This window comes from Dermacentor silvarum, chromosome 1 (assembly GCF_013339745.2).
Source record: "Dermacentor silvarum isolate Dsil-2018 chromosome 1, BIME_Dsil_1.4, whole genome shotgun sequence".
Lineage (NCBI taxonomy): Eukaryota > Metazoa > Arthropoda > Arachnida > Ixodida > Ixodidae > Dermacentor > Dermacentor silvarum.
Window position 1 is genome coordinate 145,348,796 of NC_051154.1, and position 15,516 is coordinate 145,364,311.

The 15,516-nt window shown below is 44.3% G+C and overlaps 1 protein-coding gene across 1 annotated transcript in view; it reads left to right on the top strand.

Annotated features, from left to right (window-relative positions):
• LOC119436198 (uncharacterized) overlaps positions 1-13,234 on the top strand; it is a 74,721-nt gene extending 61,487 nt beyond the window's left edge. Inside the window, exons 7-10 of the mRNA XM_037702977.2 lie at positions 2,669-2,766; positions 3,233-3,377; positions 7,070-7,327; positions 12,055-13,234. Of these exons, the coding sequence (XP_037558905.1) occupies positions 2,669-2,766; positions 3,233-3,377; positions 7,070-7,327; positions 12,055-12,191 (638 nt within the window). The 3' untranslated portion in view covers positions 12,192-13,234. The remainder of the gene's footprint in view (positions 1-2,668; positions 2,767-3,232; positions 3,378-7,069; positions 7,328-12,054) is intronic.
• Positions 13,235-15,516: the final 2,282 nt, after the last annotated feature.

The window sequence follows — 15,516 nt, forward strand, 5'->3', positions numbered from 1 at the left end:
TTGAGAGAAAAGCGACGTCGCGCTCCGCTTGCGAGCTCCTCGCACCACGTACGACAGCAAAACTTGGCTGAGATGATCACAGCAGCGTATGCTACCCGCGAGCTATGTTATTTCACCAAGCCCGAGGGGTGGTTCAGGGCCCCTTTAACACACGCAAAGGCTGCTTCTTGGACACAAACGTATGTAAACAAGCGAAATCACTCACGGGCTTAATGGCAAAACGAGCTGTTCGCTAGTCATGAGATGAACTTAGTTATACAGATTCTCGTTGGCAGATATTGCTTATATTTTTTTAACCACGCAAAGAAAAACAACAAATAGGGGCGTACGTGTTTGGCGATCCCTTCTTTACTAGGGCGAACTTCGGGGAGAAATTGGATTTAACCCGATTTTGATAAAACTCGTTCGGTGCGCAAAAAATGGGTAATTACCGGATTTTCCCGCAAATGAAATACTGTAAATGAAAATTTTACGGCTGTTATATGCTATGTTTCCCAATATCCCCATCGAACTTAACGCGATGTTCACAGTTGGGGAAAATAAAGGGGATGGTATGTGCAATGTGTGGTGAAACGTTAAAGCTTCTGGATTATGCAGGAGCTTTGCAAATAATACTCAACCATGTTTTCTGAATGAATGAATGTGTGTTGTATAGTGGCGCAATGCCAGATATGGCCCAAGAGCGCCATGCCAGTGTTTGTGAGTTTGCAGTGGAGCGGTGAATTCTGAGAAGTAGATGAGACGTGGCTGTAAAGGGGCCTAAAAATAGTCGCTATAAAGTGCGTAAATTATACATGTACTAAAATTATGGCAATGACTAATGAGATGTGCAATGAAAATGAAGAATGTCTTGAGAAAGAATGATACGATATTTAAAATATTTAAGATGCAGTGAACCATGTTTTCTCCCTATTTTCATGCTTTATGTGACACGTGTGTGGTGTCCTCGCTGAACTAAACCAGTCAACTTAATCCGTGCATGGCGGGGAGAGGTTATGGGTCATGTGTAGGCAAAATTCAAAGTGTGTCGTTCAATTACAGCTTAGAATTTAGCCCGCCGTCCTGGGAGCACTATAAGCCGCCGAAACAAATTTAGCGGATGGGGGAACATTATATGGTAGATGATCATCTGAAGTTAAAATTAAGTACATGGGTTAAGTACAGCATTGGCTAGAAATTTCTTAAGCAAAGCTTTGTAAGAAGAGGCGGGCGAGTTGTTGCGGCAACATGATAAAACAGCTCTAAAGAGGAACTCAAAGAAGCAAAAAGCAATTGAGTGCTATAAAGCGTTATATGCGGGAGGCAGTGAAAACAGGTGTCATATGCGGGCAATGTTGCAAAGTGTGGGGTTTAATTACAAGCTCCTGAAATTCGTAATGCAATTGCTCGATAGAAACAGCTTCACTGAAAATTGGGCTGCCATTCTGCAAGGTCGCACAAGTTTGCCGTTCTTTTTTGTTTTTGTTTTTACTTGTTGGAAAAACCTGCAGACGTCAGTTATCTCTACGGAGGAGATGTCTTTAACGACGTGAGAAATAGACGTGAATGATATGTGTCTGAGCATTATAGTTTCTATTTCGAGTAGGCAGCACTGACGGGCCGTTTATAGTCCGACGTAACGCGCGCGCGCGCGCGCCGCTACGTCACGTTGGCGAACCCACATGCGCAGCCAACGTAACCGGCGGCTTCCGACGTGCCCCGATGGGCACGGCGCCGAAATGGGTCCTGACCCATTCGCGCGTCGAAGGCGACGGCGCCGTCAACCCACAATGCATCGCGCGATAAGAAGAAAGCCCCCACGCCGCTCCGCAGGCGGTCGCACACGGCCGTTCAAATTGGCGCGCGCGGAGGAGATCGTTCTGCGTATGCTCCAAAGATAGCTGCAGATGGCGCTCGCGTTGAAGTATAGATAAAGCCCCTTGAACTTTAACTATAGAGGGGATGGCATCTCGGCGGGCGCACCGCAACCGGCGTAGCGTGACTGGCTGCAAACGACGCTGGCCCGCGCGCCGATAACGTCGGACTATAAACGGGCCTTAACGGCTCACGAAGTAACTGTTTAATTACTTGCATTTATGAGTGATGGCGATGTCGCCACTCACGTGCAGTAGTCTATGTAAGTTATACGAATACTGCTTGTTTTATGCTCCTGGGTGGAAATCACTAATCAAGTACGTAATTCACTAAAATTCACTAATTAAGTTTGTAAGCTACCATTTTGTGGGCATGCTGTAATGCAAAGTTGAAGGCATCAAGTATGCAAAGCCATTCGATGGCAATCTCGTGCCGGGCACGACTTTGGAGACATATACGCTCTGAAAATATTTCGCATATTGGATTGGGGTTCTATTTAACACTTATCGGGACGGCATGCTTCGATAGTCCCGATAAATCTTAACGACTACTGAAGCTGCAACATATCAAGTTCTAGCAGTGACAAGCAAAAAGCGAGCTGATTTGCAAACGCCAGCTGCTCCGGAGCCTGTGCTCCGCATCGGCTGCATTCCATAGGTTACTGTATTTGGCTTGCGATTTAAAAAGAAGGTTATGCAGAAGCTTAGCTAATATTAAGGTTGTGCAAACGATTTGCTTGAGATCACACGAAAGATAGACGTAAGGCTAGTTCCATAGCGCTGTTACAAAAACTACCATGTCTCCTCGTTTTCAGCGTACAGCATGTCCGAGAGCTTTGGAGCTGGAACGATATCGCACAAGCAAAAGAATCATGAGACTGTTGGCACGCCGACGGTCATGACGAAGATGAAAGTAAGTGGCCCTCTTGTAGCTTGGCGGGCAAGTTACTCAAATAACGGAGGTGGCTCTTTAATGCTCTTGCATATGAAAAAAAACTAAATGCTGAAGAACTTCTCAAACAACAACAAACACAGCATAATAATAATAATAATAATAATAATAATAATAATAATAATAATAATAATAATAATAATAATAATAATAATAATAATAATGTGTAGTACTTCTGTTTCTTCATCTGTGTCATTTATGGGCAACAATCTTTTACTAATCTTCGCCCGCTTCACCCGATCCTGTTCCTTTCCCGATACTCCGGTTTGGTAGCTATATAGGCGCGCCTTGCTGTGTTTATTTCCACCAACCTCGCTTCCTCTTTGCAGCAGAACTAGCCTCTATTTTTGCCGGGCTATCTTTTGGCCTCTTGCTTTTCTTTTCATGGAACGGCCAGGTTGTTGCAAATTGTTCATCCTTCGTACAGGTCGTTGATGTCAACACAGGCGAGAAACTGGGTCCCAAGCAAACAGGAGAAATACGAATAAAAAGTCCTGCCTGCGTCAGTGGCTACATGAACAACCGCGAGGCCACAGCCAATCTTTATGACGAAGATGGCTTTCTACGGACTGGTACGTGGTAGTAAGCGAATATCACCTATTTGTACAGCGTGTTTCGGACGCACACAGTTTTGGGATACAATGACTTCCGCGGAGATTGACAGTCAGCTGTAGTGTATTGAACAGACATTTGCGAGATGTTTGGACGAAGACTGCCACGAGCATAAGGATAAAGGGGTAATTTTTCTTTGAATAAGTTTATAGCGGTGGCAGACATCAGGAATTGTGCGACAATCACAAATACGCTTCTTAATTAGCGAGTTTCACAAAAATAAATTGTTATACAGTAACCTAGCAGATATTGCAATTGCGAAAATAAAACCAGTGCATGCACAAGTCACGTCCACTTATTGGTAATTCTGCCAGTAGCGCCAGTTTTGAGATGCTCGACCCCAATATCAGTGACTAAATAGGTTGGTGCTTCATGTAGCTTTGCGCCACAGCGCCCAAAAAGGACTTCGTGGAAAAATGCTAAGTAGAACTCTAATGTTCTTCACCACCAGCTTCGTGAAGAGCGCGCATCGAAATTGACACTAGTCTGAGGTTTCATTAGTGAAATACCCTGGCCACTCACAGGTTTTCATTTCTCAATTGCAATGCCTGCACCAAAATTGAAATAAACTGAAATAGCGAACATTAAAATATATATGCAGGGTGATTAAAGTGAGGTTGACAGGTTATTTTTTTTTCTTTTTTATTACGCGCTGAGACGTACGGGAAGACCACCTCTACAGTAGGGTTATGTGGCGAGGGGGACACAAAGTGAGATGATAATTATTGCTGTTAGCAGTGCAATTAACAAAAATTAAATAATTAACTTTTGACTGGTTGCAGGAAGCATGCAGGAAGTTAGAGGCAGTCGTGTTTCTACAGAGTTCCACTTGGCACAACTCTAGTTTATCCGTGATTTGAGCTATCGAACTGCGAAGTTTAATTGCCGTTCGCATGATTACGCATGCAAGACAGTGACGATCAGCGCAAGGTTCCTCCGTTATCTCGGTATAACAGAAGCTACCATCGTTACAGGCTGCGCGGTTCCGTGTTTTGATAACGGTTCCGACTTCTGCGCTTTGCGATTACGCCAGCCGAGAGTGAAAAGGGGGCAGTTATCACTTTTGGCTATGCCTCCTCCCCGTTGGTAGACTAAACGCCGTACGCAAAAGGCAAAGTGTCATAAGGGAGGATCATTGCGCCGGTCCTCACTGTCTTGCATGCGTAATCATGCGAACGGCAATTATACTTCGCAGTTCGATATCTCAAAGTACAGGATACGCTAGAAGAATTCTGCCAAGTGGAACTCCGTAGAAACAAGATTGCCTCTAACTTTTCAACACAAACGTGCCTGCTTACTGCAGCCAGTCAAAAGTCAATTATTTAATTTTAGGCACGCGGTTAATAAACCCTCGTATGCTACCTATAAATGGTATCAACGCGGCCAGATTCGATACCCTCGCTATGAATAAACGAGGAGAAGGGAAACAGAGGCGCTCGATTTTTGTTAATCACAACCATAAAAGCCAACATGCTTTTATGGGCGTAATATATATATATATATATATATATATATATATATATATATATATTGTGTTACATATGCGAAAAATCAACTTTTACTTCCTAACGTTTGGGTCATGGTATGGACTTCATCAGAGTATGGGCATACAAGGAATAGGTCGCTTTCAAGGGCCATCACAATGGCTCTGTCAAATCGTAAATGGTGATTTAAAAACGTAAATGCACCTCAAGACATGGCAGCTAAACACATTTTGAAGTGTCTGCATTAACCAGAATGGTAAAAAAATGTCAGAAAGCAAATTGAGAACATGTAGCATAGTATAGTAATACACGTAGCAAATCATAGTAGTACTTACAAGTAATAGAACTACGATTAAACAGCAAAAAAATTACGCAACAAGTCAATCTGTTGTGTTCTTTGTGATTAGGGACCCCTTTCACAACTCATTTTGAGTAATGGCGTCCCAACTGCGCCATTCTGATGCATTGCATTCTGTTTGCTACGATTGAACAGTTCTATTTCTTGTTGTGCTACTAAGCCCGAGGGCGCGGGATCAAATCCCGGCCACGGCGGCCACTTTCCTACGTGGACGAAACGCCCGTGTACCGTGCATTGGGTGCACGTTAAACAACCACAGGTGGTCAAAATTAATACGGAGTTCTCTACTATACGCCGTGCCTCATAATAATATCGTGGTTTGGCACGTAAAACTACTAAATAAAAAAAGAACAGTTATATTTTTTCATCGCGTACTTTTTATTCATGCTCTGTGAAACAATTGCAGATCTCGCCGAATAGCTGTGCCCATGTTCCACGCATTGCTTTGCCATATCACCACGTACACAATTAATATGTTAGATTTAAGTGCGCGTTAAAGAACCCCAGGTGGTCCAAATTTCTGTAGTCCCCCACTACGGCGTGCCTCATAATCAAATCGTGGTTTTGGCACGTAAAACCCGATAATTAACAGTTAATATGCACGAACGCATCTCTGGAATTTTAGTCCCCACGCAGCTACTTTTAAGTGCCAAGCATTTCCTGGCGAACATTTGCCACTTTGAGAGTATCTATCTATTTAGCCGCGTACGTCTTGGTGCTCTCATGGTCGTTTCGTTAACTTGGTATGTACCAAAATTGGCATAGTATGACAAGATTGTATGACAAGCATAAATGATAGGCCATGACATCACTGTCATGACATGCATCATGCAGGTCATGAAACAGCCGCCTACGTCTTGGTGCTCTCATGGTCGTTTCGTTAACTTGGTATGTACCAAAATTGGCATAGTATGACAAGATTGTATGACGAGCATAAATGATAGGCCATGACATCACTGTCATGACATGCATCATGCAGGTCATGAAACAGCCGCCTACGTCTTGGTGATCTCATGGTCGTTTCGTTAACTTGGTAGGCTCCCCTCCCCACACACTCCTTCGTATAACATCGATTCCCACATGGCGTGGGATCTGTCGGATTTTTTATTTTATTTTTTTACAGTGGTTTAACTTAATTTGTGCTCTGATGCAGCAGCTGTGTCGGAACTCAGTTTTGTGAATGCGATAGCATGGAAACTGGTGACACGAACTCCGCCAACTGTTCTTTTTTTTTTGTATAATTACTGTTGTGTCTTTTTTCGCCGAGTGATTTCATCCCACATCGGAGCAGTGCAGTAGCCGGCATCTCCAACAGGCGTCAATATTTTCTTACATTCATTGAATAATATCAAAAAATAACATCGCGCCTTTTGCTTCAATTCACCTCTCATTGAGAATGTTCCGACAATCCCAACACTTGTATTCGCTTTTGTCTCCCTCTCAACCAGAGTGATCATGTAGTACTCTTGATTATGTGTCTTGATTTCGTTCCCTCGAGCAACTCAACAGTCGCTAAAGTCGCCAGAGTTGCGTATTGAAATGTTACCGCACTAACAGTCACGCTGAATACGCGAAATAGTTCGATTTGTGTGCTAGGGTGTGTGGAGTAATTTGCTTCGGCCCTTGCATGTGTGCGCCTGTGACTGTAACTGTAATTTATTTACACGAGAACGATTCCGTGCTCGGTGGCGTGCTAGGCAAAACAGATAGGTAAGTACCCTCGCGCATGAGCGCCTACAAGCATGCCACCCAGAACAGGAAAAATGAGCTATAGAAGCTTGGCCTCATGCATGCATATGTGCGCGGACAGGCGACATCGGCTACTACAACGAGTCCGGCGAGTTCTACGTGGTGGACCGCATCAAGGATATGTTCAAGTGCATGGACCGGCAGGTGGCCCCTTCCGAGATCGAGGAAGTGCTGACGCAGCACGAGGCCGTCAAGGAGGCAGCCGTGGCGGGCGTCCCTCACTCTGAGTTCGGCGAGGCGGCCAGGGCTTTCGTGGTGCTGAACGCTGGATACGCGCCCAGCGAGGCCACCGCAGCCGAGCTACGAGCCCTCGTCTCTGGTGAGAAGCTAGTGGACGTTCAGGCAAATATGAGCCAATTTGGCTTGTTTGTCTTCGTCAGTCTAGCTTTGATTGCGACGCATTCTTTACCTCAATCAGCCACCTTTCGCCTGCGGTGGGCAAATTCTGCCGCGCTGCGCCGGTAGGGGACGCGGCAAGTTTGGATAGCATAGCGTTATTGTATAGGACCCCTTTTCCCTAAAGGGAGCCACATACATTAACTCTTAGAGAACGTAGCGTTCTTGGGCGAGGTCCGCACGGAGCGGCGCCGCGAGAGAGACATCCAGGCACTCTAGGAGAGCGAAGTGTAGTTTGGAAAAAAAAAAAATTGGGTTTGTGAAAAAAAAAAAAAAGTGTGTGTGTGTGTGTGTGGGGGGGGGGGGGGTTAAGACGTTAGTAGAGAGTAGTGTTCGTGAGCATATCGTAAAGCCCCTTGCTAATACGTGCCCGGTGGGAAAACGCCATAGAGGGCCTTTAAGAGATCATAAAGTGAAGAACGAAAAGATCGCAGTTTGAGACAGCCATGGCGGCGCGGCGGCGGTGGCACATCTGCTCGTTCTGGATCGCTTCTGGATTCGTATTCTCACCTGGACTCGTTAAACTATTTAGTGAAGTTCAAACGCAAAATTTTGAGTATTTCTTTTAGCCGAAGTTGTATATAACAAGGTTCCTGTTCACAAAAAAAATTGTTTCAATTAATTATGCTATCTTTTACCTGGTTCTTTCTTCCGCAGTTATATTTGATGGCGTTATATATCTCGCTAAACTATGTGGCACTGCGGTCGTTTTCTTCGCATACTTGTTTATAATACACATTTAGAACTGAAGTGGCCTAATTATTACTGAGCAATGGAAGCAGCGCATATGTCAACAAAACGGACCCCACTAACTCAATTGGGCAGCAAATGCCACTGTACGGGTGCCCTTACTATCTATGGTTCCTAAACTAGTTCCCTGTGATAGTAGTATGGACCGCCTCCTTTAGGTAGCACATGCAACTACCGGCACCGTTTACTAGCTGCCCTTACTAGAACCTTGGTTAACATTGCTACAAGCAATTACTACTAACTTTTGGTTAGTAACTGACGCAACGTTTTAACTAAGAGTGCGCGCTCTTGCTGTGCTATCTTCAATCGTCAATAAGGCCTATCGGCTCTCCATTCCTCAAGCACTTTCCTGGAAAAAGCATGACTACGTTAATTAGCAAGAAGCACATGGTATACCAGTAGCGATGACGACACCTGCATACATGATCGCACACAGCAAGTTCCCCATACACAGCGCATCTATTTAACCTAACCTAACACACCTTATCCTAATATATATATATATATATATATATATATAGTAGTAACTGGATTTTTCAATGGGCCACGCGTATTTAGGAAAATCAGAAGCACAACTTCGCGGTTATCTTAGGTTCATTATTTACCCAACAGTTTCGGTCGGTGGACCGACCTTGAAAAAGGTCGGTCCACCGACCGAAACTGTTGGGTAAATAATAAACCTAAGATAACCGCGAAGTTGTGCTTCTGATTTCCTATATATATATATATATATATATATATATATATATATAACAATGACACCAAGGACAACATAGGGGAAATTACTTGTACTTACTAATTGAATTAAAGAAACGATAAATTAATGAAAATGAAAATGGATGAAAAAACAACTGGCCGCAGGTGGGGAACGAACCCAAGTCGTCGCATTACGCGTGCGATGCTCTCACCATTGAGCTACCGCGGCGCCGTTTTCCCATCCACTTTCGGGGGTATTTATGTCTTACAAATAGAATTAACTCTGGGAGTGTTAGCCAGTGCCACCACTCATATATATATATATATATATATATATATATATATATATATATATATATATATATATATATATATATATATACACGAGAAGCACCTCGGATTCCCTTCTTCTCTCGTTCATTCATAGCGAGGGTTCAATTAGTCTGACAGCCTTGATGTCATTCGGTGGCATACGAGGGCTTTTCGCCATGTGCCTGCTTTCTTAAGTTCACGTGTTACCTGACGCCATCGCATAAAAAAATGAATATGTTCCACATCCGCCCACTACGGCTCGGAGTGGCGCTGGCTAACACTTCCAGGGCTAGATCTAGTAACCATAAATACCTAATTTAATGGACTGATTGATAGTGCAACGTACGCGTAATGCAGAGGTTGTGGGTTCGGCTCCCACGGGCGGCAACTTATTTTTTCGTCTACTTCCATTTCCCATTTCTTAGTTATTTTCTACATTTAAATTTCAACTGACAGCTAATTTCCCCGATGACTTCCTTCGCTTCAGTGTCTGTTGGCGCTATATATGGTCATGATGAACAAAAATCAAGCCCGTCAGTTTCCTTTCGTCTCTGGCATGTTGACTCTTTTCGCGGCGATCCCGTGGTCGCTGCCATGTTTGATCACGTGGTGACGCGTCCATTGCTTGCTTCAACTGCCTCCGTTGCCTCCGCGTTTACAATGGATGTGTATGACGCCGGTGCGGCTTAGCAAACCTCTGTTTTGGGAGATATCGTAGACGGTGAGTGGGTGGACGACACGAAGCTTTGGCCGCGGTTTCAAAGAACATGCAAAAGCGCTTTCGGAGCTGATTAAGCTATGTCCAAACGGCGCGAGCAGCGTATATAATGCTTGCTCTAAAAGCGGGGCTAAATATGTATTCGAAGCTATCCAAACTTTCCGCTCATGAATTGAATCAGGATTATGGTGTTTTGGTCTTCGTTCTTTATTTGGCAAAGATTTTGAAGCAGCGGCTTGTCACGTTTCTGACTCAGTAACGTTCCTCGGTGCGGTCGCTATCTGATCATTTTCTGCCTAATCGCTCGTGGGTGTGCTGTTCCGCTAGATTTGTTCTTGCTGGGCACAAGGCTTGAAATGTAGCTGTTCTGCACATTGTAATACCTTGTAACAAATGCATATTATCGCTAATAACTCGCTTACTCTTGTGGACCGTTACGAAACATTCAGCTTCGACCATTCGTGCGCTATCGGTGTAGTACCTTCACTTATTGTGCGTATATAGTGCGCATATATTAAAGTGTGCGCCCATTCTCTTCTTCCTCACACTTTGGCGAAAGGGTGGGTGTAAGTTTCCGTGCTGGTTGGGGTAGATGTGTTAACTGGAACGCCCATGCATTTCGTCGTACACTTTGAAAATTAATATCTCGAAACTGGTTCAGTCCTGAGAATTCGTTCCAAGTGGATACGCATTATGAACTCAGCGGCTATAATTCGTAGGTTAAAAGATGTGCCGTAAAATAATTAATTAAAAAGGTAATTAGCGTAATTATGTTATTATTCAATTAGGCGTTTTGATTTCTCGGGGAAGTAATGGCCGCCTCATCGAGAAGTTTAGATCAAGGATTATAATTGTGCTATCTGCCACTAAAAATTTGGTGCAGCTAAAATAAATCACCCTGTATAAGACATATATATATATATATATATATATATATGCTTAAGCCTTAAACTTCAATAAACTCACCCAGTCCTGTGAACAAGTATTTATCTCGAGAACTACACTGTGATTTGCTTGGTTCCAGAAAGAGCACATGAGCACCCCTACGTTGATCCATGTAGGCTACCAGCCAGGATCGCACTTGTGTCAAAAACCACTATTAGCGCAGCACGGCAAAGATTATCGAGGATGAGGGGCATATTAACACACAAAAAAGCCACGAACACAATGATTGCAGAAGTGTACTGATATCGTTGGTACTTATATGAACTGACACGAAAAAAAAAGATATTTAAAAAAAAACATGAATTGTATCTGAACCGTATTTGTCGAAGTTTGGACGTCTGTCCAACGAAGCGTCCATTTACAGGCGGCACTTGCCTACGTCTTCCTGTCTGACGCCTCCAACAACCGCAGTTATCCAGCACAGTGCTATCCTGTCCAATAAACTTTCGAATATGAAACCCTCAGTCTGAGTACGAATCAAATAGCAAACCAAACACTACTCAATTCATTTTTGAAATTTTGGAATATTCGCACACACCTATAACGCGTAGGCGTGGCTACCAGCCGGGAAGCACTGAATGGGAGCTTTCTTGTTTACCTTGTCACAGCACTGAAACTTCGTCAAGCGTATCGTGTGTGCGTGTGTTTCACTTGGGCCAAAATTGAAAAATATGCAAATGCTATGTAGCTGGACAGAACCAAGGTAATGTTGTTTGCCGTCGCGTAGTATGGTTATACTCAATTAATCAACTATTCCATTTCTCAATTATTACAATTAAAGGAAAAGTGTCAATGAAGAAATTGCAGCGCAACATGAGAAACTCCCGATACAGCTTTCTGTTGCTCAATACGTGCTACATAAAAGTGCTTTTGCGAGCGTGAAAAAAGCCCGCGAATACACGCGAAATTGCCGCGCGACTGGCCACTCGAGGCACTTAGCGCGTATTCGCGGGCTTCTTTTACGCTCGAAAAGACAGGCTAGTTACTTTGGCTTTCGTGTCACTAACGAGTGAGAAGGGAGCGCGCAAGTCCATCTCTTGACATATAGTTCTTTTCCTTACGTGTCACCACTTCTCACCATTCACGCTTGACAGTTCACAGTTTCTTACGAATGTCTGCAGATTGCAAGACTTGTAGAAATATGCAAATGCGCAGCTGTCCCGTTTACACGTTCTTCACAAACGTCCTGAGTTTAAAGATTCTGCCACCGGGCATCTTTTCTGTTGCAGCGAATACCGCCCCGCAAAAGCACCTCCATGGAGGCGTGGAATTTGTGTCGACCATCCCGAAGTCTGACACCGGCAAGAACCTGCGCAAAGACCTGCGAAATGCCTACCTGCAACGCCAGGCAGCTCGCGGACTTTGACAGCTTTCTGGTGCACCCACTGCGAGAGCTCAAGTCGGGTCGAAGAAGTTAAGCCATCTTCCCCTTGAACTATGATGTAATACACTCTTGCACTTGCATTCTCTGGCTTTATTCAATCGTGCTATATGGACACCAGTACGAAAGGGAACACAATATCGTTGTTCTAAGGACGATCACAGCGGAAATGCGAATTGGAACATACCAGGGGGCTGACGCACGATAAACAGAGTAAACCTGTTGACGAAAACATCGCTTGGCACTTTATTTATCTCACTAAAAAATCAAGGATATTTAATGGTTTGAAACTCAGATCAGGTCTTTACCTTTCACGTATTGGTCCACGTGAAATTACGCCTTTCCTAAAGCGTTAACGCTTAAGATTCTTTCTTTGAGAAGGAAATGTTATGCTGCCACCTCTAAACATACAATTAAAATGTTAATTTCGTTGGCATATATAGTGGATATTGCTAGCAGTGAAGAAAATTACTTCAAGGCCGACTTCTTTATAAGTGCATGTGAGGTTTCGTTTAGTTGCGAACCAGACATGTACACGATTCTGAAGGAAAATCGCTAAAATAGGATGCTAAATACTACGCCAATAGTTTACTCAGTATAGAGTACTAAATATCCAAATTCCAAAAGTATCATAGTAGAGTATAAGATACTCAGAAAAGTATTGTGTTGCTTTCGAGATACTTTCAAAATACAAGACATTGCACGAAGAAAACATGGAAAACTGAGGCGCTTTATTTTGTCAAAGAGTGAAAACCCGAATTGCCCAAAACATTTGCTTGACTTCGGAAAGAGCTGTTTTCTTTTTTAAATGTCGTGTTAGACAGCCTGCTCTCTTTTTGAAGATTTTGCCGCTTACGCTGAAAAGCCGCTCTCTGCTAGAGTGGTCAGCTGTATTGAATCGTTAAATAAAATAGAATTACCGCGTAGTAAGCAAAATGACGTCTCTTGGTGGCATACCTACCCTAATACATGTAACCTGGGAGTGCGCTAAGCACCCTCATAGACCAAATACCAGTGACACAATGGAGCAGTGGGAGGCACAGCTGGCCCGCTCCGACCTGGCAAGACAAAAGTCTTTAATTAGCCAGGTCAGCAGGCGGCAGAGGCCAGTGGGGCCCTGGACTGAGAGGCTCCGACTACCCCTCCTTAATATCTTTTCCATTCCAATCAAGTTTCTATTAAAGATTCTTGGTCACTAACTGCGAATGTGATGTCATGTCGATAGTAGACGAAAAAATTACATGCGAAAAGAAATGACCTTGAGGGAATTTCTCAGCACAATGGCGATCATTGATTTCTTATACGGGGACTTGCGTTTTTCTCTTTAAGTCGTAGAAAGCTAATTTTGCGCTTACCGCTTCTTTGTTCTTACTGAAATTCTGCAGAAAGATTCTATTTTATAGTCCGGACTGTTTAATGTCACACTTGGCACAGTTAATTGCCTGGTTTTTAAGGAAGTAATGCGAAGTTGCCTTCGTCTATGGGGAAGCCAACTGCTGCCAAGGCAGCGTTAGCATAAAGTTGTGTCACTGCCTGTCGGCAGGTGTGGAAAGCAGCCGTTCCGGGAGGGTTGTCGCGTATTCCAAAGAATTAGGCAACAACACGCGACGACCCTCTCGGAGAGGCTGCTTTCGCAGTTGCCGACAGGCGGCGACACATGTGTAGAAAACTAACGATACGCGAAGAAACCAGACAGAGAGCTCATCGTTCCAACTTCTTCTCTTCGCAGTGCCCACCTGCGCGCGTTTATTCGTCTTTTTCTACATATTCCCGCCCCCCAGTAGCGTTGTTCAATTCAAGCTTGTACAATTTCTGCACTGGCCTTCTTATAAACTTGCCATCTTGAGCTTTCACACGGCAGGCTCGGATTATTCCATCTTGACCAGGGAAGACGTCCCCGACTCGTCCCAGTGGCCAAATACCTCTAGACATGTTAGGCTCCTCGATGAGTACTACATCATCCACTTGTAGACTGCTACTAGGATGCGATGGGATGAGGTGAAGTGCCCGCAGCTCGAGGAGGTACTCTTTCATCCATCGGATCCACAGGTGGTCCACGAGCTTCTGTCGGTATCGAAACTTCTTGCTGAGATCACATATCGCGTAGCCTGAGCACTTCGAGCTTCGGCGTCACTGTTGGTTCACTCTGGAGAGGCAAGAAATGAGCTCCCGACCAGAAAATGAGCAGGACACAGTAGAGAAGGCTCTCTATAGCGTCCGTATACGTATAGGTTAGGGGTCTTGAATTGATAACCGCTTCTACCTCCAGCAGTACGATCTCAGTTTGTTCGCTTATGAGCTTGCTCTTTCCTAGAACTTTGCGTAAGGATGACCTGACTGATCGGACAAGTCTCTCCCACCAGCCTCCCCACCAAGGCGCTCCTGGCATAATAAATTTCCATTCTATGCGATGCGTCAGGAGCAAAGATGCAAATGGAGAGCTCTTCATGGTGTTCCAAATGTCCCATAGGTCTCGCGATGCTCTCTTAAATGCGAGAGCATTATCGGAGTAAAGTGTTGCTGGCACTCCTCTACGAGCCAAAAACCTACGCAACGCTAGCAAGAAGGAGCTTGTAGAGATTCCACTCGTCAATTCAAGGTGTACAGATCTCCTGGTCGCACATGTGAACAACAGAATATAACCTTTGTATCTAACTTCATCAGTCCCATGTTGCTTTACATATAGTGGGCCTGCAAAGTGTAATCCCACAACTTCAAACGGCTGTGATGTGAGAAGCCTGTCTTCAGTCATTGGTGCATATTGCACCTTTACAGGTTTGACGTTGTATTTTTTGCAGAGAAAGCAAGCATTGATGATCCGTTTAACTTGTTGTGGAGCAAGTATAACCCAGAAACGCTATCGAATATGCATCATAGTGCTTGCCGCTCCGCCATGTAAAGCTCTACAGTGAGCCTCAGTAACAACTAAGGCCGTGAAGGGATGCCTTTGCGGTAGAATAACTGGGTGCTTTTTGTCATACGTAGCGTTCATTCTTTCAAGTCGGCCACCAAGTCGAAGCTGCCCACTGTGATCAAGGTAAGGGTGGAGATCGCGCAGTACGGAGTGTTTCTTGACAGTTTATCTAAGCCGAAAGTGTTCAATATCATTCGTAAATTCTTTGAGGTGGACACGGCAGATCCAGAACATTTCAGCCTTGTTTAGCTCCTCTGTCGAAATAGTTCCACCGGGCGACGTTTGAACACGACGACATCGGTCCACAAATCGAAATACCCAGGCGATGACGCGAAGGAGCTTCTGTAGGTTGCCAAACTTCCTTAAGTCAATCAGGGTGTCCACTATTCTCGGGGC